Source organism: Urocitellus parryii, chromosome 11 (assembly GCF_045843805.1).
Source record: "Urocitellus parryii isolate mUroPar1 chromosome 11, mUroPar1.hap1, whole genome shotgun sequence".
Lineage (NCBI taxonomy): Eukaryota > Metazoa > Chordata > Mammalia > Rodentia > Sciuridae > Urocitellus > Urocitellus parryii.
The window spans coordinates 10,375,586-10,401,487 of record NC_135541.1 but is presented as its reverse complement, the minus strand read 5'-3'; the positions used below and the strand labels follow the sequence as shown (position 1 = coordinate 10,401,487).

Sequence of the window (25,902 nt, the reverse complement as noted above, 5' to 3'; positions counted from 1 at the left end):
CCTAGACTGAGTCCAACGTTGAGTTCAGTCACAAAAGGCAAAGGACGAGAGCGGGGACGGCTCAGCGCACGTTTGGGCTGAACATCCTGGATTCCGAGATCCCTGGGGACTAGCGCGTGGGGGCGCTGATGCTTTGAGACACTCAAACTCTGGAGCGCCTGGGGGGCGCCGGTGAGTCCAGAGGGCCCCAAAGTCTTACCCAAACCCCTCTGGACTTTCCCTCCCTCCCCTCGGGATGCCAGCCCGGCCCCTTTAAAGACATTCCTGAGGGCGTGGCTTGGGTGACGTCAGCGCGGGGCATGAATGAACAGGAGCGGGTTCTCACCCAACTTCCATTAAGGACTCAGGGCAGGAGGGGCAGAAGTTGCGCACCGGCGGGCGAGCGGGCGGGCGCGAGCCGGACTCCGAGGCCTGCGTACGCGCGTGCGGGCGTGCGGGAGCCGGGCGCCGGGGATCTGTCCCGGAGCGAGGAGCGCAGCATGGAGCACCGGACAGTCGTCGCCTGCCTCGCCCTGCTGTGGGGCTGCGCGTTGGTGGCCGCGGCGGCTCAGGGCAAGGAAGGTGAGCGTGTGAGGCCAGACCCTGCCCGGCCCCGGGACCCCTAGACCCCTGCTTCTCCTGGAGCCGCGCGTACTCTAATGCGCACAATTTTGGAAACCGACCAGGTGCTGCCCAGTCTCGGCGCGCTGGCGTCCGGAGGGCGCGGGAGCTGCGATCGGGACGAGCCTGGGGCTCCTCACCGGGATTATAGGGGCTATGGAGACTAAGGGGTTTCGGCTCCGGCGCGCGGGACTTGGAGGCCTCGGAGAAAGGGACGCAGTGCGGGCCACGCGGTTGCAACCGGCTTCAGGAACGCGTCCCGGCGGGGCGCGCGGGGGTCCCATGGAGAAGCGGGTGTCTAGGGGGCCTTTCCGTGGGATCAACTTCTTAGTGGCTTGAATTCACTTAACTCACTTGTCCCGATTTTGCATCTGTGGAGGCCCGGTTTCGGGGGAGGGGGCTCCTCCACGGGCCGGGGGCCCTAGCCGGAGGTCCTGCTTCTTGAGATTTTCTGTATGCTCTGTTTTGCCTCAGTCCCAGCAGTGAGCCCGGGGAGAGGCTGGGGTCACTCCTGACCACGCACGCCCTTCTCTCCTTTCCCAAACCTCACTCCGAACTCCAGGACAGGTCAGGGGACCTGGGAGAGAAGACAGGAAGTCCCAAAGTCAAGTGTTCTGAGTAAGGGGTGACTCAGAACGAGGAAATGCGGCAGGTGGGGGCGCGGTCTCCCAAGGTGTGGAGCCGTCACCCCAGAGCCACCAGGGAACCTGGACACACGGGGGTGGAGGATTGAATCACCCACCTCCGCCCCAGCGTTTGTGAGCCGCGCTGGGTGAGGGGCCGCAGACTTTGTCCTGGGCGGGGCAGGTGTGTGGATGGGGGCGTTGCCTCTCAGCTAGGGTCGCTGAAAGGATGGGGGCTCCTGCCCTTGACCGAGGACCTTCCTGACCACCCAGCCGCGATCGGCTGCGGTTCCCAGCAGAGAAAACAAGTTTTCCTCGCCTGCCAAGGCTGAGCGCGGCTCCCAGGCTCCACCAGGGGAAGCCCGGGAGGAAATCCTGGGCCGGTGAGAAGTTGCCTTGAGCCCTGCGGTCGCTCCCCCTCCAAACTGGAGGTTTTGCTCTTCCACGTTGGGAGGATAAAGAGGACCGAGCAGCGCTCTAGGGGGCGGGTGGTTGGGTGTTTAGGGGTCACATCCCGTTCCAGTCCCTATGGCAGACATGAACTCTGGTCGCAGCTCAGAGCTCTAGCGGGGAGCTTGGCAGGGATTTCTGCGACCCTCCATACGCCCTCTCTTGTGATCCTCCCCCTTCCAGGGGGACTGTGGTTGGAGGGAAGGGGAGAGACAGCTGGAATCAGTACCGGCCTCTCTCCAGGCTGCCAGCGGGTGGGGGGATTAAACGGTTGTTTTGGGCCCCAACCCCCAGCCACCCCTGGGGGAGCTTGGAACTCCCTTCCTTGCCCTCTGCCTCTGTATGTGTCTCTCCCTGCCTATGCCACTAGCCCAGAGCCCCATTACCACCCCACATAAGACGGAGGGGAAAGGACAGCATACTGTACTGGGGTGGGGGGGCATGAGAGCAGCTTCCTGGGGTGCTGTGCCTGGTGGGATGGAGCGGGGGTCAACACCGGGCTGGCAGCTGCTGGTTTTGATTTCCTTTCCTTTTTTTCTTTTTGGTGCTGGGGATTGGACCCAGGGCCTTGTGCATGCGAGGCAAGCGCTCTACCATTAAGCTGGGTCCCCAGCCCTGGATTCATTTATTTGGATTCACGCTGGATGCACTGTGTCTGCCCTGGGGAGGTTTAGAGAGAGATAGGAGGCCACCCGGGCCTGTCCACCCATGCTGCTCAGATTCTCTTTCTTTCTTGCCCCCACCCTTGCATTTGGAGGCCCAGGTGGAGACTGCTAGGTCCTCTCTTCCACATCCATTGAGTTGACCCTCCTTTACAGATGGGGAAACTGAGGGAGGCCTGATGCTTGCCAACCAGAGCCCTCTGCACAGAGGGTCAGACCCCAGCACCCGGGCAAGAATCTCTCACCTTGCTCTTGGTGGATTTTGCTGGAAAGCTAGCATAACCCAGGATCCTGGTGGCCAGGGTTGTTCACCTGGAGTGTTGCCCATAGGAAGGGGGCCAAGCAATGCCCAGGGCCTGGGGAGTCTTGGGCTTCTTAATTCTTTTGGGGCCCTGTCTGCTCTTTGTCTACCCTTTGACTCCCTCCCTATTTTTCTTCCAGGACCCTAGCCTCCTGCTTTCTTAGGCTTTAGGGGTGAGCAGGGAGAGGGCAATGGGGGAGTGGGTGTTAAGTACTGCATTTGTGGGAAAATAAGTAAAGCAATATGGACCCAGGGTGGCATTGATAGCGGAACTTCAGGTCGAGGAAGGCAGTTCTTCCGGCGGTGTTAGTGGGGGGATAGAGGGTAAATGGGTAAGGCCCCAACTGGGCCACCCTCTCAGTGAAACTCTAGGGGGCTAAAGAGCTCCTAGGCTCCCCACTAGAAACCCAGCTTATGGCCTGGGGGAGCTCAGGGAACCCAGCCAGCTCCAAACTATGGGCTGGGCTCCCCTTGTTCCTGGTGGTTGGTTCTAGGGAATTTCCTGGGAGGGGGCTGGGGCTGGAAGCCTCTGGGGAGGCTCCTTCCTGGTGAAGGCTTCTTTTCTTCTCAGATTGATCCCTGAGATACTTCTAGAGCCCGACCCAGGTTGGAAGGGGCGGGGCTTCTGTGCCAGGTTAACCCTTCAGAGCCATAATCTCACTCCCTGGGGTGCAGACTGCAGGTTCCTGCCCACTGAGTGTGTGTGTGTGTGTGTGCCCCAGGAGCACCCACCTTGTCTTCCTACCTACCCAGTTGGATTCAGGAGCCCCCAGATTCCTTCCTGTATAGCTAGGACATTCCACTTGCTAGTGGAGTCACTGACTTTCCAAACCTGGGCCCTGGACATGTCTGAACAAATCCCTGTCCCTCCCCCTGCCCCCGCCTGTGCCATGGGGCTTGGTGCCACATGGATTTCCTCTTCCCTGTCTGGACTGCTGGACCCTTCCTAGAGAGATTTGAACAAGGTCAGCGGTCAGGGGGTCAGGGCCTCATACCAAGCTTCCAGCCTGCAGGACAGAGGGGGCAGGCTAACCTCAGAGGAGGGCTTGCTATTTATTTATTATCACATCATTACTTTTTGTGGTATTGGGGATTGAATCCAGGGGTGCTTTACCACTGAGCTATATCCTCAGCTCCTTTTTTTTTTTCCAAAAATTTGAGACAGGATCTTACTAAGTTCCCCAGGCTTGGCTCAAACTTGCCATCCTCCTGCCTCAGCCTCCTGAGTGGCTGGAATTACAAGGTGCACTCACAATGCCTGGTGGCCTTTTAAATTTTATATTGTTATCCTTTCATTACCTCTGGGGATAGAACCCAGGGCCTTGCACTGTTGCTTTACTACTAAGCTACTCCCAGCCCAAGGAAGAGGTTTTCAGCTGCCCTCAGGGCCTCCAGGGGTTCAACTCACCTCTCATCTTCCCAAACAGGTGACCTGGCTCCCAGCCTGCCTGGTCTCCCAGACTCAGGGCTGGAGGAGGCCAGATCCTCAGGATTCCCAGCTGCAAGTGTCCTTGGTCCCTTCCCCTCCACCTTAGGCCTTACCTTCCAGTACATGGCACTTGTATAGGTTCTAAGCCTCAGTTTCACCAATCTCCTTGCCCTCTATTGAGGGTGGCCCTTGGTGGCACTACCTGGACTTTATTTAGAAATAGAGAAGGGACAGTACTTTGGGTCTTGGCTTCAGCCACTGACTCTGGCGCAGAACCAGAGGGTGCTCCCGGGAGGTGTTCCCGGGCAGGGCCAGCTCTAGGAAGCCCCTGGCAGTGGGTCCCTCTGCCTGGCCCTGGCACCTGGTCCCTCTGAGCCTGGAAGTCCCCCACCAGGGTTCTCCTCCTGGCACTCCTGGCTGTGGCAACAGGAGCAACTTTCCCAGGGCGGGGACCTCAGCAGCTGTGTGTACCTTGGGGCCCCTCCTAGAGGCCCCTGTGGGCTCAGGGCTTTACCCCGCCTGCACTGTGGCTTTTGTGGTGGGAAGATCCATTTCCAGCCCCTCCCCTCCCCCAGAGCAGTTTCCACCTGTTAACTGCGCTCTCTTGGAGCGCCAGGAGACACGTGTGTTCAGCATGTGTGCTTGTGTGTGCTGTGTGGCCTGGGCTGGGTCTGGGAATTTTATGCTGGGGGATGTCATAAAAGCAGACACCAGTGTCCCCAAGGCCCACGTGTGTGAAGTGCTGCCTGGGGGCCTTGTTCAAGGAAGCAGAGGGGCTGGCCGGGTGTTACTTAATACCCCTGCCCGCCCCTGCCTCTGCCCAGCTGCTACTCTCCCACTGGGTTGAGTCCCTGTCTGCCTGAGAGGACTGCAGGGCTTGCAGCCCTGGCCTGGGAGAGAGGAGGCCCAGTCCTGACCCCGGCCTGCTGTGTGACCTCCACAGCCCTGTCCCTTCTCAGGTCAAGGCCCCTGTGGGTTCCTGGGAGGCCTCTCCCCTGGAGACGCCCCTTGCTCACGGCTCCCTCCCCTCTCGCCTGCAGTTGTCCTGTTGGATTTTGAGGCTGCAAAAGGAGAACTTGGCTGGCTCACGCATCCCTATGGCAAAGGGGTAAGTAAGCCAGCGGGGCTGGGCCCGGGGTGAGAGCTGGGCTCTGGGTCCCTGGGATCAGGGAGGATGGCGCCTGGCTGGACTCAGCGGCTGGGCCAGGCTTCAAGCTCATCTTGCTTCCTGCATCCGACTGAGTTGCCCTCCCAGGCCCAGGCTGGCTGGGGTGGGAAGGTAGGGCAGGGGCCGGGAGGTGGGGGCTCTGGGGAGACGCCGGGGGGCTAGCAGAGCAGGACCCTTGGATGCCCCAGAAGGGCTGATGACCTGAGGGAATGTTTGGCTTCCTCCATCTGCCTCTGGGGAGGGAAAGAGTTGACAACTCCCCCATCTTGAAGATCGCAGATGAGGAGATGAGGGGTGAAGGAGGAGGGCTCCCCACAACTCCAGGGACAGGGAGCAATTCGCCTTCTGCCTGTCCTGCCTCTCTGCTGCTCCTCTTTGACCAAGATTGATGGCCCAGAGGCTAGGCTCCCTTCCCCAGTTTTGCTTGTGACTTTCCTGTGATATTTTTTGGGGGTACCAGGGATTGAACTTGGGCACTCAACCACTGAACCACATCCCCAGCCAAATTTTGAATTTTTATTAGAGACAGGGTCTCGCTAAGTTGCTTAGCGCCTTGCTATTGCTGAGGCTGGCTCAGTGATCCTCCTCTCTCAGCCTCCCGAGCTAGCGGGATTACCGGTGTGTGCTGCTGTGCCCGGCTGCCCTGTGATCTTGGGGCAAATGCTGGTGCTGCTCATGAGGGACCCCATTTCTTCCTCTGTACAGTGGATTCCTGCTGAATTTGTCCTGGCGCCCTGAGTGGGCAGGGGGACTCAGGGAGCTCCTTGGCCCAGTTCCTACAGCTGGTTTCACCTGTGACCTGGGTGCCTGTCCCAGGTATAGCTCCAGCAAATCCTGGGGTGTAGCTCTGAGTGGATTTCTAGGGTCCTGGAGTGTCCAGCAGGGAGGCAGAGCCTCTAAGCCAGCCCAGTCCTAACAGAATGGGAAACAGCCTAAGGGCCTCAGGGCCTTGGCCAGTGCCATCCAGTGCTGGCCCGGCCTCTGTTCTCGTCCGCTCTGTTTTATTCATTTACACACTCAGTCACTCAGTCACTCAGACTTCCCTGAGCACCTGCTCTGTGCCACAGAGGCCCAGGGGACAGAGATGAATTAGATGAAGTCCCTGCTCCAAGGAGCTCAGAATCTAGCTTGGAGCTAGGGTGGGCGTCACTGTGAGCCACGTGCAATGACAAAGGAGACATGGAGACTGTAGGAACCAGAGAGAGAGGGGCTTGGCCCAGCCTGGGAGGTCTTCCAGGAAAAGGCTGCGCTCTGTTCTGAGGAGGGAGGAATGCATGTTGATCTGTTCCAGGGCTGAGATCAGGATGAGGGAGCTCACCCACTGCCTGATCCCACCCTCCCCCTGCCACTCACACACAGGGACCCCCCCCCCACCAGTGACCAGTGACAAATAGCAGTGATCAGGCAATGAAGGCTACCATGCCAAGTGCCGTGTTGGGCATTTTGTAGACATTCTGTCATTTATCCTCACAGCAGCCCTGTGAGTTTTGGGGTCTTGCACCCCATTATATAGATGGGGACATTGAGTCTCAGAGAGCTTAAGTGACCTGCCTGAAGTCACACAGAGTCCCATATTCCACCCTGGGCTCATGACCTCAGGTTCAGCACCCTGACAGTAGGGTCAGAAAGGCCAAGGGTGAGACCCTGGCCGGAGGGCTCCTGGGTGCTGCTCTCCAGGCCGCAATACCACCTCCCCCACCCTGCTCTGCCACCTGGGCCTCAGTTTCCCGCTGGTGCCACCCACACTGACCTGTTGACCCCCCCACAGTGGGACCTGATGCAGAGCATAATGGACGACAAGCCCATCTACATGTACTCCGTGTGCAACGTGGTGGCCGGCGACCAGGACAACTGGCTCCGCACCAACTGGGTGTACCGCGGCGAGGCGGAGCGCATCTTCATCGAGCTCAAGTTCACGGTGCGCGACTGTAATAGCTTCCCCGGTGGCGCCAGCTCCTGCAAGGAGACCTTCAACCTCTACTACGCCGAGTCGGACGTGGACTATGGCACCAACTTCCAGAAGCGCCAGTTCACCAAGATCGACACCATCGCGCCCGATGAGATCACGGTCAGCAGCGACTTTGAGGCGCGCAACGTGAAGCTGAACCTGGAGGAGCGCTCCGTGGGGCCGCTGAGACGCAAGGGCTTCTACCTGGCCTTCCAGGACATCGGTGCCTGCGTGGCTCTGCTGTCTGTCCGCGTCTACTACAAGAAGTGTCCCGAGCTGCTGCAGGGCCTGGCTCGCTTCCCCGAGACCATCGCAGGTTCCGAAGCACCCTCCCTGGCCACCGTGGCCGGCACCTGCGTGGACCATGCTGTGGTGCCGCCAGGGGGCGAAGGGCCCCGCATGCACTGCGCGGTGGATGGCGAGTGGCTGGTGCCCATTGGGCAGTGCCTGTGCCAGGAAGGCTACGAGAAGGTGGAGGACGCCTGTCAGGGTGAGTGGTGGTCCTGGGTGTCAGGGGAGGGGGACGTGCGGGGGATTCTCTTGCAGAACTTGGATGGCCTTTGTGAACAGCAGTTTCCTTATTTATGGTGAGGCTAACTTAATGATCAAGAATGAATGAACTGAAGCCAGGTGCGGTGGCATAGGCCTGGAATCCCAGTGGCTTGGGAGGCTGAGGTGGGAGGATCAAAAGTTCAAAGCCAGCCTCAGCAAAAAGTGAGGTGCTAAGCAACTCAGTGAGACCTTGTCTCTAAATAAAATACAAAATAGGGCTGGGGATGGGGCTCAGTGGCCCCTGAATTCAATCTACCCACACCCCCGCCAGTATCCCCCCCCCAAAAAAAAAAAAAAAAAGAATGAATCGAGAAAGGATTCTAGAGAAAGAAAGTCTGGCTTCAAATCCCAGCTTTCCGTTTAGCTTGTGTGACTTCAGGCTGTTTGCTTAACCTGTCTGTGCCTGGGTTTCGTCCTATGTAAAATGGAGATGATTCTAGTATCTCTCTTGTAGGGTGGTTATGATAATCAAATGACTTAATACTCATAAAGTGCTTAGGTCAGTGCCTGACACATACTTTTAAGCATAGCTGTTATTCTTGGCTGTTCCCACGAAGAGTTCCTGAGTATCTGCTCTGCATCAGCCCTGTGAAAGAGTCCCAGGAATTAGTTCACCTCTGTCGGTTATTCCCTGTGTGTCCTTTAGGCAAGTTACTTAACCTCTCTGGGCCTCAGACTCCTCGTTGATAATCAGAGGTAATTGAATTGGACCCAGGGTTTGCATTAGACTCACCTGAGGAGTTTTTGACCCAGGCTTGTGTGGAGGGAACAGTGGAGGGGGCCCTTCTCACCTGATCCTGCCCAGGCCACAGACACAGATGAGCCTAGAAAAGAGACCAGTTCATTCAGATTCTGGGAACTGGGCTTGTGCATCAGTGAGCTCGGGGAGGCTACGGCTTGGCAGGGCCAGGCCTGTGACAGCGGAAACCTACACCCAGGTGAACTTTCATTGGATGACGCCTTCTGGAAGTAGCTGTGGGGCAGGGCATTTGAGGAATGCGGGTGACCTTTGCCAGGCCCACTCATCCTTCTCTCTTACTGAGATAAGCTAGGTGTTGAGAAATCCGCTTTGTCCCCCGCACATCCCCGCCAGTACCTCCGGAGAACCTCGTCTCAGCTCCTGCCTTGAGTTTCCCATGAGTTAGATGAAAGACTTCAACATCACGCGCAGAGTGGATGCTTGGTTTCTAGCATGGAACTTGCACCCATGAAAGCACCTCAAGTGTTGGGGGACCTCAGAGCCCTTCCTGAGAGAGGGTCCGCATGCGCCTCAAGGCCAGTCCTCAGAATCTTGCTTAACCCAGCCTGCAAAGTCCAGGGTGAGAAGTTCCTAGGAGCCATGTGCGTGCGGTGTGTGCGGTCTCTGCTTCGGCCTCTGCTTCGGCCCTTCTCATCTCCCCCTTGTCCTCCCAGCTCCCCTCTGCTGACGGCCCCCTTCCCCAGGCGGCCCCTGTTTAGGTGACCTCAAATGCTCACTCTCAGCTCCAGACAATGACTGTGAGGTGGGGGGGCACCCGTTGGGCGCAGGCTCCTCCCACATGACATCCTCGCACAAGAATGCGGGGGTGGGGGTGAGGGGCAGCTGAAAACTTTCCACAGGCCTGTGATTCAGGCCCCGCAGAGATAAGTGGAAGGGTGGGGGGGGTCTCTCCAGGCGCCTCCCCTTCTCTGGAGGTGGGGGTCAGGGTGCTGGCAGGCCTTGTGTGTGAAGAGCTGAGCAGGCCCCTGGTTGGGAGGGCCAGTTCCCTAGAAGGACATTTCACTTAGTTGGAGGGACCCTCCCCAGTTGCCAGCCACCTATTGCCGTGGTTCTTCCTCCTTGTGATCCCTGCCCAAATCAGTTCCCCTGTGGCTGGGAATCCCTAGCCTGGCTCCACACTTAAAGCAGCTGCCTGACCGTGGCGCCGGGAACAGGGACGGTGACCACCAGAGACAAGTGCTTTCTGAGCCCTTTATCTGCACCTCCTCTCTGTGCAGAGGTGGTGTTCTCCCTCCCGTGAAATGGATGAGCAGCCTGAGGCTCAGAGAGGCCAAGAGGCCCGCCTGGAGTCACAGAGCTAGGAGGTGGCTGCCTTAGGATTTGAATCCTGGCAGCCAGGCTGCAGGAGGGTCAGGAAGTGGGGTGGGAAATGGGCAGTTCCTTTGGAATCCCTGATTCAGCTCCTGGCCCCTGGACAGTCCTGGTGCACGGGACTGGGGGCTTGGAAGGGGAAGTGGAGGAGGCGGGGTCTCCCCTCTGCTTGACCCTGTTTGGGCCCGTGGCCCAGATTCTCCCCCTGGGACTTCTATTGAGGATAAACAAGCCCACTGTGTGCAGGGTCTGGGCCGAGATAATATGGGGGGGGGGGGCATGGTGTGCCAAGGCCACCCGGCACCTTGTCCAGGTCACTTGGCCTCTCCCCAGGAAGCCGAGAGGATCCTGGAAAGTGTTAAGTGGGCAGTAGCCAGTGGGAGGCACCTCCCAGGTGCCTCTTACGGACAGGTGGGCACACTGCCCAGCCAGCTCCAACAGCTATGTCAGGAATGAGCCACTTCCCTCCAGCACCCCACCCCCCGCCCTGCCCAGGGGACAGTGCAGTCACTCGGTTGGCCGCCATCCCCCGGGGCTTCCTGTGCGGGCATCACTGGTGGGGCCCCGGCTGGCGCCTCAGCCTGGGGAGATCGCCAGCCAGGTGAGCAGGTGGCCAGCAGCCGTGGCCAAAGGCTCAGCCCAGCAGCTGGGAGGCCAGGCCAGCCCCTTGGGGATGTCTCCTTCCGATTCCAGTTTTATTGTCTCTGAGCTCATAGGGACACCCCATTCCTCACACCATGCTGAACATTTCACAAGCAAGATTTCCTTCATTCCTCAAAACAATCCTGGGAGGGTGAGGACTTTAGCCCCATTTTACAGGCGAGGAAACTGAGGCCCAGAGAGGAAACAGTGACCCAAAGAACAGGGACCCAGCCTGAGGAGGGCAGTGCACCATCCCCAGTCTTCCCTGGTGTGTGTCCTTCCACCCACAGCAGCGTGGCCTTGGCAAGTCCCTTCTGGGCCTCGTTCTCCCCATTTATAATATGAGTAGATGGGCCAGGAGCTGTGAAGGGACTTGGCCCCTGGAGATCAGAGCCAGCCCTTGTGGCTTTGAGCTGTGGCTCAGTCTGAGCTGTGGACTGTATGACTCACTGTGTGTGGTCAGGAGGGGGGTCCAGCACTGGCATCCTGAGTGGCCCAGGCCTAGCCCAGAGTCCACCGTGAAGGGGACAGCTCTGGTGCAGCTGGTCGTTAGGCAGGGTGGCCTTGGACCCTGGCCCAGCTGTTTGCAGGACCCTTGCTTCGTAGGGACCTGGCCTGGGGGCTCCCAGGCTTGTCCCCGCCCTGGGGAGGGCCGCAGGCCTTATTTCTATGGCCTGCAGAGGCAGCCCCCACCCCATCCCATGTGGCTCTGACCTTGGTGTCCTGGCAGCCGTCCCTCCCTCCCTCGGCTCACACTGTGGGGAGCCTGGGTGCTGGCAGCTCCACCGGGCAGGCCCGCCCCTCCCTCCTTCCCCGGAGGTGAGTGGGTCCCCAGAGCGGAAGGAGGCAGGAGGGCAAACAGGAGATAAGAGGCTGAGTAGGGGGAGGAGGAATGTGCCACAGATAGCTCCCGGGGTGTGTGTGACAGGGGCAGGGTGCTGGCAGCAACGGGGCCCTGGGGACGGACCCCCTTCTGCAGGAACAGCAGGGCCTGAAGTTATCAGTCCCCCCGTTTGCTGGGTCAATAACTCACAGGTCACCAATTTACTGCCATCAGGGCGTAGAGACAAAGTCCAGGCTCCACATCCTTGGGCTGAGGTGGTGCCTGTGGTCACTCACTGGGCCTGGTGTGGGAAGGTGACTGGCCCTAGGCGAATTGCCACTGTGACCTCTTAACCCCAGGACCTTGCCACCTGAGGCCTAGGAGGTGGCCAGGCCTGGGGGGAGGGGCTCTGCTGGGGGCTGGGCTTGCGTCATGCAGAGGGTGGCTGTCCCTGAGTCACCCCACGCTGCCACCTGAGGGGCGGGCATCAGGAACTGGAAAAACCGGGGTACAGCCCTAGGTGCAGCCGCTGTGCCCCAGTTCCCCTGCTCCGAGTGGCCGGGGCCTGCCAGGCAACTGGGGCCAGAGACGCTCCACACAGGTGTGCCAGGGTGTGCCAAAGCCAGGCTCTTGTGCCAGGCAGGTGGGCGTCCAAGCATATGCCCCCGGGGGTCCCCTGGGTGTTGAGACACTGCTCACCTCCGTGGCCCCAGAGCACATGCTCAGCTGCAGCGGTAGGTTTTGCCCTTGATTCATTCATTCACGTCTCCATCCCGCCATGCAAGAGACCCTGGCTGAGATCCTGCCTGTGCCAGACCCTAAATCACACTCCCTTCCCGCTCCCGGGAGGGCTGGGGGGGGGGGGTCTGCCAGTCTCAAAGAGGATCCTAATATGTGCAGAAATGATTTCAAATGACACGCGAAAGCCAGGCTGTGAATTCCTCTGGAAACGAAAGATGTTTATCTGTGTCCCACGTATCCCAGCACCCAGCTCTGTGCCAGGCTCGTAGGACGCGCTCCTTTCTGTTTGGTAAACATGAGATTGAGTAACAGATGCCCTGATGGGGCCTAAGGGGGCCAGCAGTGGGGCAGTCTGGGAGGCCGTGTAGGGACCCGTAAGCTGGGTATTGAAGGGTGCATAGGAGTTTGTTGGTCGCCCAAGGAAAGGCGGGTGGGTGTGATTCTCTCCCCACTCGCCTGCCCAGGATGCCAGGTTGGAGGCTCTCTGGTGTCCTACTCTGGGACCCCCCAAGCACTGGCAAACTCCTGGCAAGCCTGGGGAGATCCCGGTCTTTCGGGGTTGGAGGAGGGGCAGCACATTCTCATCAGGCAAGCACATGCCCCGTTGACGCCGCCTCTCCACTGCATTATCTGGCACATCCGCAGCGGAAATCTCTCCAAATTCCCTCTTTCCTGCCGGCAGCAGGCAGGCCACCCCCAAGCTCTGGGGCCAGGGAATGGAACCCATCTCTTCCCCCACTTCCTCTTCTTGGCCTCCGGTGAGGGGCTTGAGAGCACAGGGTGGCCAGTGAGGGCAGGTGGGGGCTTGCAGGTGTCTGGGGCCCTGGGTGGAACTGACCCTGAGCCCTGGGGCTTGTGGTGCACTCGCTAGCAGGTGATCCAGGGCTGGGAAGGGTGACTGTGGTTCCAGGGGCTGGACATGCTGCCCCAGGCCCCTGCTCTGCTGGACCTGGACCAAGGGCCAGCACTTACCTGGAAGGCAGGTGCCTCAGGGGACAAGTCAGGGCATTTGGGGGAATTGTAACCCCAAGATAAAGACGGCCTGGCTTCCGGGAGTCTCATTTTTTAAACTTGGAAGATTTGGGGGAAGAGAGAGCTATTTATATGTGGTGGGGAGGATGGAAAGTACACATGGATTTCTTAAATCCAACAGGAGACTTTGAAAGACATTTGGGAGGCCACATTAGCTCAGCCCCCCAGCCCCCCAGCAGGGAGTCTATGCTCTTCCACAGCAGATGTGCCCAGTTGGAGGGGATCTGAAATGAGTCCTGGATTTTTCTGGCTGTCAAAGCAGGTCAGGGCTCGACTCCTCTCTCTTTGGGCTTATTGCAAATTGTTGATTTTTTTTTTTCTGAACTAAATGTTTTATTTATTTTTTCTTTCTTTATTTGTGCATTACTGTTCTTAATACACCTTTATACCACAATTTATCATGCTCAAATTGGAGTTGATTTCTCTTAACTCCAAGTCGAGGCGTTCCTGGGCAGGGAGGCGGGGAGGAGAGAGGTCAAAGCCAGGCATCCCGGGTTTACATTTGGATTTCGTGTCTTGGTAGCTTGGAGACCTTGGGCAAGTTGTTCTGCCTCTGAGCAGCACTTTTCTCACCTGAAGAATGGGGTGCGTGTTGGTGGCCGTGGTAACAGGTGTATTGTGAGGACTGATGGACGCGAAGTGCTTGGCCCAGACCCTGCACACAGTGGGCGCTTCATGAATGCTCACTGTCCTGGGGGTTCCCAGCTTTGCAGAGATCAGGCATCGTTTCTGGGCCTCCACAGCCCGGCTGCGTGTCCCCAGCCCCCTGGTGCCCAAGCTCTCAGCCTGTGCTTAGGCAGAGGGGATAGGAGAGGCTGTTCCTGTGATCCCCAGGCCAAGGTGGCTGTGGCTGGGCTGCCTCAAGGGATGGCCAAGGGCTGGGTGCAGCCCAGTTCCGGTTGCACTTGGAAGTCACAGTCTAAGAACTTACGGAGCTTCTGTCCCCTGCCTCTGTTCCCCTGCCTGTCTCTGCTCACACAGGGTACTGTGCAAAGGGGGCGTGGCCCTACTCTGCAGCCCAAGGGCGAGCTGCCTGGCATGATCAGAGGTGCCCGTGGGCCAAGCCGCCCCATTTCTTTTCTGCAGTCCTGGGAATTGAACCCAGGGCTTCACATGTGATAGCCGAGAGCTCGTCACCTCAAGCAGGCCAGGGCGCTTGACCCTGGCTTCCCTGGAAGGGTTGTCCTTAGGCCGTGACAGGCCAGGCTGCCCCAGATCTTAGGCAGCCTCTGTCCAAGAATTTTTCCTGACAGCGCAGATCCGACTGTCAATCACTTCCGACATCAGACCTCCGGTGGCTTCCGTTTCCCCACTTCTTGGCCCGGCATTCAGGGTCACTCTTGAGTGCTCTGTAGCCTGCTGCTCCTTCCATTTGTGTCCCCAGAGCTGCTCACACCTTCTCCATTGGGCATGTCCTTTCACACCCTAACTCCCTCCCACAGTATCGCTGGGCTGCGGACTCCTATGCAGCCTCTAAACCCTAGCTGGAGTGTCCCCTCTGAGATTCCTCAGATTCCTGACCTAGGTCATTTCCCTTCTCTGTCCCATTAGCTCACCTCTTTATTATGGACATCGTCACATGCTCCCAGAGCTGGGGGACGGGCTTTGTTTTCATCCCAGGGTCCATGCTCAGCCTGGGGTCAGGCCGCTAGGAGCGCTGGATGGGCGTGGCACTTGGGGGGAGGTGTCTGCCGATAGGCAAAGGGTGGTATTGTAGGGGTGTGGGGGGAGGTCTCGGGGCGACCCCACTCTGGTCCCTCCTGCATCCACCCAAGCCCCTGACAGTGGGCTATGTCTGAGCTGCTTCCTGCCGGGTCAGGAAGGGGCTTGGGGCAGGGACAGGAGAGGGCAGTGGGAGGAAGAAGCCCTTGGTCAGGTGCAGGAGCCCCCGGCCAGCTGAGCCAGGATGGAGGCGCCACTGGCGGAGGAAGAGCTGCTTCCTGGCTGCCCTGTGAGCGGTGGAAATGACTCGGCCCTGGAAACAGGTCCAGGGAAACGCCAGGGGCTGGCCTCCCTGCTTCCTGGTGGGCCGCCCCGGAATGGGCAAGGTGGCCGGGCCCTGGGTCGGGGGAGCCCCTGAGGAGTGGCATCCTGAGCCGTGGAGGCCGGCTGGTCAGGCGGGTGGTGGTCACGGTCCGTCAACAGACACGATGGAGAAGCGGATGCAGTTGCTTCCCTGGTCAGCTCGGAGCTGCCTGCTGGCGGGCGGGCGGTGACCGTCTGGTTGTGCCTATCAGGAGTGACAAGGCGGGCGGGCAGTGTGCTGCGAGGTGCTGAGCCAGCACGTGGCAGGGTTCTTAGGGCGCCGCCATGGACCTTGGATGCCAGCACAGGGTGTGGCACCTCCTGAGTTGGTGGGGACGGTGCCAAGGTTTGGGGACACAGGCCAGGCTCCTGCTAGTATCCCCCACACCGGGTGCTGGCACGTTTCTTCTCATCCAAAGACATTTTGAGAAAACAGGTCCAGGGAGGAGGGGTGGAGGGGGACCCGTGGGGAGGGACACACCCAGCTGATGTCCTTGTGCCCTCTGTCCCTGTGCCATCAGCCTGTTCACCGGGATTCTTCAAGCCCGAGGCCTCCGAGAGACCCTGCTTGCCGTGCCCGGCACACACGCTGCCGTCCCCCGAGGGTGCCAGCTCCTGCGAGTGCGAGGAGGGCTACTTCCGGGCGCCCGAGGACCCGCTGTCCATGCCCTGCACACGTGAGTCCTCCGGCCGGCCGGGGAGGGCGGGTGGGCCGGGGTGACCGGGGCTGACGCCAGCTGCCCCCTCCGCAGGCCCGCCCTCCGCCCCCCACTACCTCACAGCCGTGGGCATGGGCGCCAACGTGGAGCTGCGGTGGACACCACCCCAGGACAGCGGGGGCCGCGACGACATCGTCTACAGTGTCACCTGTGAACAGTGCTGGCCGGAGTCCGGCCAGTGCGGGCCCTGCGAGGCCAGCGTGCGCTACTCAGAGCCCCCCCACGCGCTCAAGCGGACCAGCGTGACGGTCAGCGACCTGGAGCCCCACATGAACTACACCTTTGCCGTCGAGGCCCGCAATGGTGTCTCGGACCTTGTGACCAGCCGCAGCTTCCGCACGGCCAGTGTCAGCATCAACCAGACAGGTGAGTCCCAGGGGTGGTGGCTGTGCCCTGGGGGAGCCTGCCCAGGGGGCAGAGCACAGCCACCCAGGGCTCAGCTGCGTTCCAGAGATAGGCAGCAGGACAAGAAGTTTCAAACACTGTCTCTGGAGCCACTTCCAAGCTCTGTGACCGTGGGCAAGTTACTTAGCCTCTCTGGGCCTCAGTTTTCTCATGTGTGAATTGGGCGTGATAATGACGATTGAAAGGATCGAACCAACTATTATGTTTAAGGCTCTTAGAGCAGAGCTTGGTTCACAGCAGTTATTTAATTTTTATTATTTGTGTACTAAATGCTCAGAGGGCACTTCTGTGCCAGCCCCTGGGGTGGGGCCTGGGGCTCTGTGATCTGCTCTGGAGCTTGCCTTTAAGGATGCAGGGTGGGGTCTGGGAGCCTGGGCTTTGGGGGCAGCTGGTCCTGGGCCTGCTGGTTCTCTGTCCCCTGTCCCCCGGTGGCTCCTCACCCCCTTCCCCACTCTCTGCCTGCCCAGAGCCCCCCAAGGTGAGGCTGGAGGGCCGCAGCACCACGTCACTCAGCGTCACCTGGAGCATCCCCCCGCCACAGCAGAGCCGAGTGTGGAAGTACGAGGTCACCTACCGCAAGAAGGTAACCCACTGAGGGTCCGCGCTAGGACGGGGTGGGCTGGTCACGTAGACGTCCACACCCACGCCATCTGGAGGGACTCCCCTCTGTAGCTGGGAAGCAGGTCTGGGGTCTCCCAGGGCCGCTCAGCAGAGATGTGTAGACGTGCTCTAGATCCTGGAAGCCGCGGTCAGGGAGGGAAGGCAGGGCCTCCGGGTGGACGGGTGTCTTGGGGTGCTGAGCCGAGGTCCTGCGGTGGCCTCATGGCCTGCTCCCTGCCTGCCTGCCACCCACAGGGGGACTCCAACAGCTACAACGTGCGCCGCACTGAGGGCTTCTCTGTGACCCTGGATGACCTGGTTCCTGACACCACCTACCTGGTCCAGGTGCAGGCGCTGACGCAGGAGGGCCAGGGGGCTGGTAGCAAGGTGCACGAGTTCCAGACGCTGTGTGAGTCAGGGGCCCCAAGCACGTGCCAGACCAAGGCTCTGAAACCGAGCCATCGGGACATGGGTTGGGGGTGGATCCAAGAGGTGAGAAACTCGTGTCTCCTGGTCAGCTGGAGCCTGGGACAGCCCTGCATGGGCTGTCTCCCGGTGGGAGAGGGCAAAATTGAGGTTGGGGCGTGGAGGACCAGGGAGGTGCATTCAGGCTGTGGGCTCCGGCGTTGGAGACCTGAGTTCAGATTGTGCACCACGGACGGAGCCAGAGCTGAGTCCCCATGCAGGGGAGTCCCTGCCACGAGGCCCCGGGGAGGCCCCGTGCTGGCTGTCCATGGGAGGGAAGAACATATCCTCAAGGGCCTCAGGATCACTCTTGCGGCCAGCACTTGGAGACCCCGGGTGTCCTCGATGCCTGCAGTGGGTCTTGGGTGCAGCAGGGAAGTTTGCATGATTTGGGTGGGGGGGCCCCCTGTCATCAGCTGGTCTTTCCTGCAGCCACAGAAGGTTCTAGCAACATGGCAGTGATTAGCGGTGTGGCTGTTGGCGTCTTCTTGCTTCTGGTGCTGGCAGGAATCGGCTTCTTCATCCACCGCAGGTTGGTCAGAGCCCACACCCAGGTCCCCGAGGGCTGGGGGAGGACTCGGGGCAGGAACCTCAGTTTCCTCCTCTGAGGAGTGGGGCTGAGGCTGATCTAGTCCAGTGCTGTGCAGTCCCCAGCTCCTGGGTGACGTGAAGGTGTGCCGAGCCAGACACGCCAGGCAGGTGCCTGGCACCACGGGGGGGGGGGGGGGGGGGCTCAGGACACGGTGGGTAGCTGCCCTGCAGGAGGCCTGGCAGCCCTAATGAGAGAAGCCCTTGTTAAGGCCACTTACGGGCCATTATGGGGCGTGGATCCCAAAGTGTGAGTCCCGACTGGCTCATTTCCTCTGGTTCCCCACGCCCAGTGCCCGCAGGGGGCTCCCCCGGCCCCGGCAGGCCTCGCTGACCTTGTGTATCTGGGTCCCTGTGGGTTCTTTCAGGAGGAGGAGTCTGCGCGCTCGCCAATCCTCAGAGGACGTCTACTTCTCCAAGTCAGGTGAGATGCAGCCCGCCCCGTGCCGGCCTGTCCCCTCCCCAGGACACCCCTCAGCTCTGTGCAGAGCTGAGGGCAGCCAGGACATCCCAGGGCTCTGGGTGGGCACAGAGGCATCATCCGGCAGCTCTAAGGGCTCTTCCAGAAGGCCTGTCACTGGGCACGTCTCCCGGGTCCCTGGTCATGTGGCGTCTCCCTTCTCCTTTAGGGACTTGGCCCCCCGGGCGTTCTGTGACCCCGCCCCTTCTCTCCCCTTCCAGAACAGCTGAAGCCCCTGAAGACGTATGTGGACCCTCACACATATGAAGACCCCAATCAGGCTGTGCTCAAGTTCACCACCGAGATTCACCCGTCCTGTGTCACCCGGCAGAAGGTGATCGGAGCAGGTCAGCCAGCACACCTGTCACCAGGGGAGGCGGACAGTGGGTGATTCGGGTGGGGCCCTTTGGCGTCCAGGCTGACCAGGAGGTCCCCTACCTTGCCCACCCACAGGAGAGTTTGGGGAGGTGTACAAGGGGACCCTGAAGGCGTCCTCGGGGAAGAAAGAGGTGCCCGTGGCCATCAAGACCCTGAAGGCAGGCTACACAGAGAAGCAGCGCGTGGACTTCCTGAGCGAGGCCAGCATCATGGGCCAGTTCAGCCACCACAACATCATCCGTCTGGAGGGCGTGGTCTCTAAATGTGAGACTTGGGGGACCCTCGGGGCCTGACACAGGGTGGGGGCAGAGGGACTGCCTCGGGGCCCCCCGACTCTAGCCGTGCCCACCTGGCCCACCCATCTGGCCTGCCTGCCTCTCACCCCTGTGCCCACACCCTGCAGACAAACCCATGATGATCATCACGGAGTACATGGAGAACGGGGCCCTCGACAAGTTCCTCCGGGTAAGGATGTGGGCCGTGGCGGACGTGGGCCGTGGCTGGCGCGGATGCTGAGCCGGGGTGCGGGGGGTGGTGCCCTGGTGGCTCAGGGCCACGTGGAGCTGAGGGCCTGTGCCTGGGCAGGAGAAGGACGGCGAGTTCAGCGTGCTGCAGCTGGTGGGCATGCTGCGGGGCATCGCGTCGGGCATGAAGTACCTGGCCAACATGAACTACGTCCACCGCGACCTGGCCGCCCGCAACATCTTGGTCAACAGCAACCTGGTCTGCAAGGTGTCTGACTTCGGCCTGTCCCGCGTGCTGGAGGACGACCCCGAGGCCACCTACACCACCAGTGTGAGCTGGGAGAGGGGCCGTCACTGTGGGGGCTGGGGGGCGGGGGTGAAGCAGCCTTCACGCTGCCCCAGAGGCCTGGCCAGAGGGACAGCGGTGACTGGGCCTGTCCTCTGCAGGGCGGCAAGATCCCGATCCGGTGGACGGCCCCCGAGGCCATCTCCTACCGCAAGTTCACCTCGGCCAGCGACGTGTGGAGCTACGGCATCGTCATGTGGGAGGTCATGGCCTACGGCGAGCGGCCCTACTGGGAGCTGTCCAACCACGAGGTGGGGGCCCTTCCCAGGCTGAATGGACCCCAACCCTCTGGGTGTCCCCAAATCCGAGGGCACAGGCAGAGGAGGGAGGCTGGGGCTGTGCCAGGGCTCATGCTGGGCGCCAGGCCCTGGTCCCTGCCTACAGTCCAGTGGGTACAGAGCCGAGGAAGCAGGAAGTGGGTGTGTGTGCACACGTGTGTGTGTGTGTGTGTGTGTGTGTGTGTGTGAGAGGGTGCACGTGTGTTTGCATGTGTGTGTGTGTCCCGGTGCCTGGTTTGTGACCCAGGCATGATGAGGAGGAGCACCCCCGCCAAGGGAAGTCCAGAGGGAGGCTGGGCCGCAGGGGGCACAGTGTGGCTGCCCTACGGGGCCTTGTTGGGGAGCCGGATCTGCGGTACCTTCCTCCCGGGAGCCAGCCCCTGCGCCTGGCCCGTCCCTTCCTATCTCTGTGCCGGGGATGGGGGGGGCAGGGGGTCTGTGCCCCAGGCTGCGGTGGCTTCCTGCCGTGGCCACCCTGACCCTCCTTTGCCACCCAGGTGATGAAAGCCATCAACGATGGCTTCCGGCTGCCCACGCCCATGGATTGCCCCTCGGCCATCTATCAGCTCATGATGCAGTGCTGGCAGCAGGACCGCGCCCGGCGCCCCAAGTTCGCGGACATTGTCAGCATCCTCGACAAGCTCATCCGCGCCCCCGACTCCCTCAAGACCCTGGCTGACTTCGACCCCCGGTGAGTCCCATGCCCTTGGCCCGTGGTGACCCCCAACTTCACTCCTGGGGACTCCTGAGCCACTTGGGTGTAGTGGGCAGCTGGGGGGAGTCAGGGGCAGCAAGGAGGGCTCAGAAGGTACGCTTGGGCTTTCCTTGAGCTAGACGGGGTTGTCTCTGGTGAGTACCAGCCTCCTCGTTGCCCTGTGGGCTGCTCAGCGCCCAGCGTGCTTTACCTCCTGGGGACAGGTCCTGTAATGATCCCCTTTGTGTAGATGAGGAAACTGAGACAGCGATTAAATATCTTTTGTGGCTGGCAAGTGGCCAGGCTGGGGTTGTGACTCCAGGACTCTGAATCTCTGTCCCTTATACTTTGTGATTTGGGGCTCCTGACGGTGGTCTTGTTGGTAAGATCAGGGGAACCACAGTAGAGAACCGTCCACTACCGATGTGCCACCGTCTCCTGGAACCCAGCCTGGCTGGGCTTCCCTATTGCCCAGATGGGGAAACCAAGACTCAGGCGGCTGTGTGAGCTGCCCAGATTAGGGGGCAGCAGGGCTGGGGCCTGGGACAGGCTGGGTGCTGCAGCCTCTCACCTGGGCGCGGGCGGTTCCCCTTCCAGAGTGTCCATCCGGCTGCCCAGCACCAGCGGCTCAGAGGGGGTGCCCTTCCGCACGGTGTCCGAGTGGCTGGAGTCCATCAAGATGCAGCAGTACACAGAGCACTTCATGGCAGCTGGCTACAATGCCATCGAGAAGGTGGTACAGATGACCAGCGAGTGAGTAGCACCCACGGCCCCGCCTCCCTCCTGGAGGCTGCCCCGACACCCTGTCCACATCCTCACCCTCCCGCCCGCCTCCCTTGCTGCTTCTGTCTCTCCCTGGGGGGAGGGGCTGGGCAGGAAGAGCAGAACAGGCTGGCTGCCAGTGGTTCTGGGGTCCACCCTCCGCGCCCACCCTTCCTGCCTCTTTCTCCAGAAAGGGAAAATAACAGTTAATGTCACAATAGCAGAGCCACCAGCGACGGGCTGACTGCAGGCCAGCTCTGGGATGGAGCCCTAGGACCCAGTCCTTACAAGGACGGGGCAGTAGGGCCTATCCACGTCCCCACCAGACAGAAGAGACAGGTACAAGAGAGAGTTCCTGCCAGCGGCTCCCGGGCACTGTCCCCACGTGGTGGCTCTCAGCCCTGCAGAGGCTTGCCAGTCCTGGGTCTGCCCTCTATCTGGCTGCCCCTCCGGACTCTCCTGCCCCCTGCACTCCAGCACCACGACTTCCCAGCACAGCCTTGGAAGGGCCACTTCTTCCGGTCCCTGCAGGGAGAGGACATTATGCTCTTAGCCTTCTGTGCCTCTAAAAATAGTAGTGGGTCCCCACAGCCCTGATTGTGCAGCGTCCAAGGTCTCATCAAGAACAGACCCTGGCCCGGGAGGTTTTGGGAACCACTTGGAGGGGATGACCTGGCCTCCCACACTTCTGGATCACAGAAGTCCTGGGACTTGGGTCTCTGCATGAATATTCTCTAGGGCTTCTGGAAGCTGCTCAGTGGGGCTTCCAGCCTGCTGGCTGTGGCCTGCCCCAGGGGGACGGCCTGCAGTGGGAATCAGGCAGGGACAGAGCTAACCAGAGGGAGGTGCAGAGACACAGGTCTCTCTCACTGCCAGCCAAGGGCAGGCACACACTTGGGCTCTGTGGTCACACCTGGGTTCAAGTCCCATCTCTCCCTCTTCCTAATCACCTTGATCCTATTAAGTCCACCTTGACCTGGGTGGCCATCTCCTGCTGTGGGGCCTGCATGGGTCTGAGGCGGGTGGACCTGCCCAGCACCTAGTGAGGGCTTAGCTGGGGTCTCCTAGTCCACGTCTCCCTGGCTTTCTGCCTGGAGACCATGGTCAAATAAATACCCAGGTTCCCGAGCTCTCTCCTCCTCCCTGGGAACCTGGGCCAGGCCCCTTGGCCCCCCCAGGGGTCCCCCTGGAGGACAGCACAGCTTCTCTCCTGGTGACCAGAGCGGAGGGCGAGAAGTCCTTACAGGAAACACATGTTCTTAGAAACATCCCGAAATAGCCTGGGGTGCTCCTGGCCAATTCCTTTCCCACGAGCAGGGACAGGGCTCTCTGGGATGGACAGAGGCCGTGTGCTCACGTGTGTGTGTGGGGTTTGGAAGGACCTGGGTAAAGCAGGGAGTCAGCCGGCACCCCGTCCTCCCGCCAGCCTGCCGGGGTACTGGGCCCACGGGACTCACAGCCGTGCAGACTCCCCAAGGAAATGGGGATCTCAACACAATTTTACAAATCTGCAGTGTGTTGTCTACACGGCGTAGATCTCACGGGAGCTGGTGGCAGGGGCACGGGCCCTGGCCTGGTGGGCTCGCGCTTTGGCTTCCTGTCCCCGGCCCCCGCTTCTCTGCTCCCTGGGGCCTGCTGCTCGCTCCTGCCCAAGTTTCTGGCTAGACGAGGAGTGATGGGACAGGTGGGTGTCGTACACGCCCCCTAATTGCCCAGCCTGACAGCAGGTCCTGCCCAGTGTCAAGGCGACAGTGAGCAGTGCCTGTGTATGGCCGGGGCACAGGCCACAGCCCCTGGACAGGCTCTGCAGGAGGAATAGCCCAGGGAGAGTGGTTGAGTGACTTGCGGGCGCTGGGGGCCATTCCTCGTGTCCCCCTCCTAGACTCAGAGCCACATGCCATAGATGTGCATTGGGTAGGTGGCCTGGGAGTTTCCTGGGGCCAGAGCTGGCATTACGAGTGCTCAGGAGGTGGCCCAGCGAGGTGTCACCTTGCTCCCGTTCAGGTAGCTGGTGGAGGGCTGCCCAGCGTCGGGGACCCCCGCTGGCAGGGCAGGCTCGGGGCGTCTGCCGTGGGTCACTAGCTGGCCCCAGTGCCTTGCTCTGTTAGCAGTTAGGAAAGAAAGGGGAGGGTCAGGGACCGCGTGTGAAGGAGGAGGGGCTGGGCTGCTCTCTGGAGAGGCTCGCTGACCCTCCCTTTTTACATGTAAAGACCCAGGACAGACCCACCGGGGCTTCTGCCTCCCAAATGGGGTCAGAGACCACTCAGCGCCCGGGAGATGAGCCTGCGCTGCTCTGATGGAGGAGAGGAGCCCGAGATGGCCTGGGCAGTGGCTCCATCCTCACAGAAAGCACGTATCTGCTCATTCTGTGCTCAGCAGGTGCTCCCTGAGGACCGGGCATGTGCCAGGACCCCTGGAGGGGTGGTACGGGAGTGCCAGCCTCCGCACGGGTCTAGGAGCTCACAGACGCTGGTGGTTCTTAGACTGAGCGTCCGTGTCGTCTGGGGACCCACATGCAGACTTCTGCACTTTAGCTGCCCAGGATCCTGCCTTTTCTGGGGATGCCACCTCCCCAGGTGTTCTCAATAAGTGCTTTTCCAGCACCCACACTATGACACCTCTAGGGGTGGGAGAGTGCTCCCAGCTAGGTAGGTTTGAAGTGTCATTCAGGTGGTAGCTTTGGAAGTTGTCCTGAAAATCTAACTTCTGGCTTTCTTGCTGCAGCATGAGCAGCCACCTCCCTCACCTGGGTCTGCCCTTCCCTGCTCAGCACTTCTCAGAGGGTTCCCGGAGCCTGTGGGAAAGTCATGTCTCCGGAATTGCAAATAGGAGCTTGCACCATATAATTAGCTTCGTTTACAGCCAAGAGACGGCTGTAAAAACCTGGGTGTTTTCATGGGTTTGGGCTGGCGGGTGAGGAGAGCAGGGGAGAAAACTCCCAAAGTTAGCAATAAACGGCCTGTTGCGGATTGCTGGGAGCCTAAGTGGTTTTACAAGGGGACGGCGGGCAGGCGTGACGGGGAGAGGCCGGAGCCTGCACCTCTCGGGCACTCCTGGGAACAGGTTCCCACCTGGCACTGAAGCTGCGTGCTCTGCCGTCCCTGAGGTCTCTGTCCCTGAGGTCTCCCGCCTGCCATTGGGCACTGCCATCCCCTTTTACAGGGGAGGGAATCAGGGTGCGCGCACCAGGGAAGACACCGGCCTCCGGCGACCTGGTCACTCTGCCGGTCAGAGCTTTAATGCTGATGGTCCTTCAGCAAGTCTTTCCTGAGCCCTTCCTCAGCTGCCCGAGGGGAACTTGAGATGAGGCGATGGACAGATAGGAAGAGACCTTGAGTGGAGGAGGGCTTTGTGCAATGGCCTTCGAGGGTCCCTGGAAACCAGTCACCTGGCAGTGGCCTCCTGCCACCGGGAGAAGGGGCCTCGGCTCCCCACTGGTTAATACCCAGCTCTTTCACCAGAGAGCTGTGTGACCCCGGGCAAGTCACTCCACTTCTCTGAGCTTCAATTCCTGAATTAGCAATAAGGGGCTAAAAAGAGCACCCACCTCAGAGATAACTGTGAAGTTTGATTAGATTAAAAACAGGCAGAGTGGGCGCTTCAGTCATTTTCCCAACTTTGATGATGGTGGGCCATCTTAGATCCTCTCAGGATCTCCTCGGGCCTCCCTGACGGGAACAGGTCCCCTTGTTCTCCTCCTTGCTCCCCTACCCTCCCTGCCCCGTCCGCCTCCCTCTGCAGCTCTGGCCCCTAACTCTCCCTCTCCCTCTTCCTGCCTGCCCGCAGCGACATTAAGAGGATCGGGGTGCGGCTGCCCGGCCACCAGAAACGCATTGCCTACAGCCTACTGGGACTCAAGGACCAGGTGAACGCCGTGGGGATCCCCATCTGAGCCGCGGCCTGGTGCACCCTCGGCCGAGAGTACTTGAAGGATCCAGATGGCCCTCTGCCGGCTCTGCAGTTGACCACCAGGGACCTTATTTATTTCTAGTTGTTCTTATTGATGCCCCCCCCCCCCGAGGACTCTGCTGGGGGGTCATGGAGGACATCCTGCCCTGAACTGATGAGACCCTCGGGGATGCTGGCCAAGGCCTCATCCCCAGTGAGGGACACGGCCCAGCACTTAGCAGGCACCATCAAGTTCCCAGCATGCCCCCGGGCAAGCCCCACCGAGACCTCGGACATCCACGAGGGACATTCCAAACTGACCCCCACTTTGCCTCCTCCCACCTGGTAGAAGCCACCTTGGGAGATGGGAGTCAGCCCTGGCCACGGGAACAGGTGGCCGCCTCAAGCCCCACCCCTCGCCGAACCAGGGCTGACCTTGAACTTGGCTGGGTGAGAGCCACAGTGGTGCTCCGTCCCTCGGGCCTTCTGCAGACCCCAGGCCCTGTCCTCAGCCCTAACAGGCCAATCTCTCGCTCTCCCGGGCCCTTTCGGGACGCTTGGTTGTGCTGAGGTTTTTAAATCTGTATTTTGTACTTCGTGGAGAGAGGCGCGTGTGGCAGGGGCCCCGCAGGGCTGGGGACAGAGCGGGCCTGGGTGGACGCAGCCAGGCTGCGGGCGCCGATGCTGCCGGAGGGTCCTGCCGGCCGCCCGTCCACCCCGACTCCCGCCCTCTAGACGACATTCCCACATTGTCAGTGTTAATGACTTTGTTTTGTTGGATATTTTTT

General features: G+C 60.5%; 1 protein-coding gene across 1 annotated transcript; it reads left to right on the top strand.

Annotated features, from left to right (window-relative positions):
- The first annotated feature begins 364 nt into the window (after nucleotides 1-364).
- Nucleotides 365-25,902, top strand: Epha2 (EPH receptor A2). The gene is made up of 17 exons (XM_026400849.2): nucleotides 365-561; nucleotides 5,106-5,173; nucleotides 7,002-7,671; nucleotides 15,589-15,744; nucleotides 15,820-16,152; nucleotides 16,659-16,774; nucleotides 17,047-17,200; nucleotides 17,689-17,788; nucleotides 18,213-18,268; nucleotides 18,526-18,651; nucleotides 18,758-18,946; nucleotides 19,086-19,147; nucleotides 19,268-19,477; nucleotides 19,594-19,743; nucleotides 20,268-20,461; nucleotides 21,062-21,217; nucleotides 25,013-25,902. The coding sequence occupies exons 1-17, from the start codon at nucleotides 480-482 to the stop codon at nucleotides 25,116-25,118; spliced, it is 2,928 nt and encodes a 975-aa protein (XP_026256634.2). The 5' UTR covers nucleotides 365-479; the 3' UTR covers nucleotides 25,119-25,902.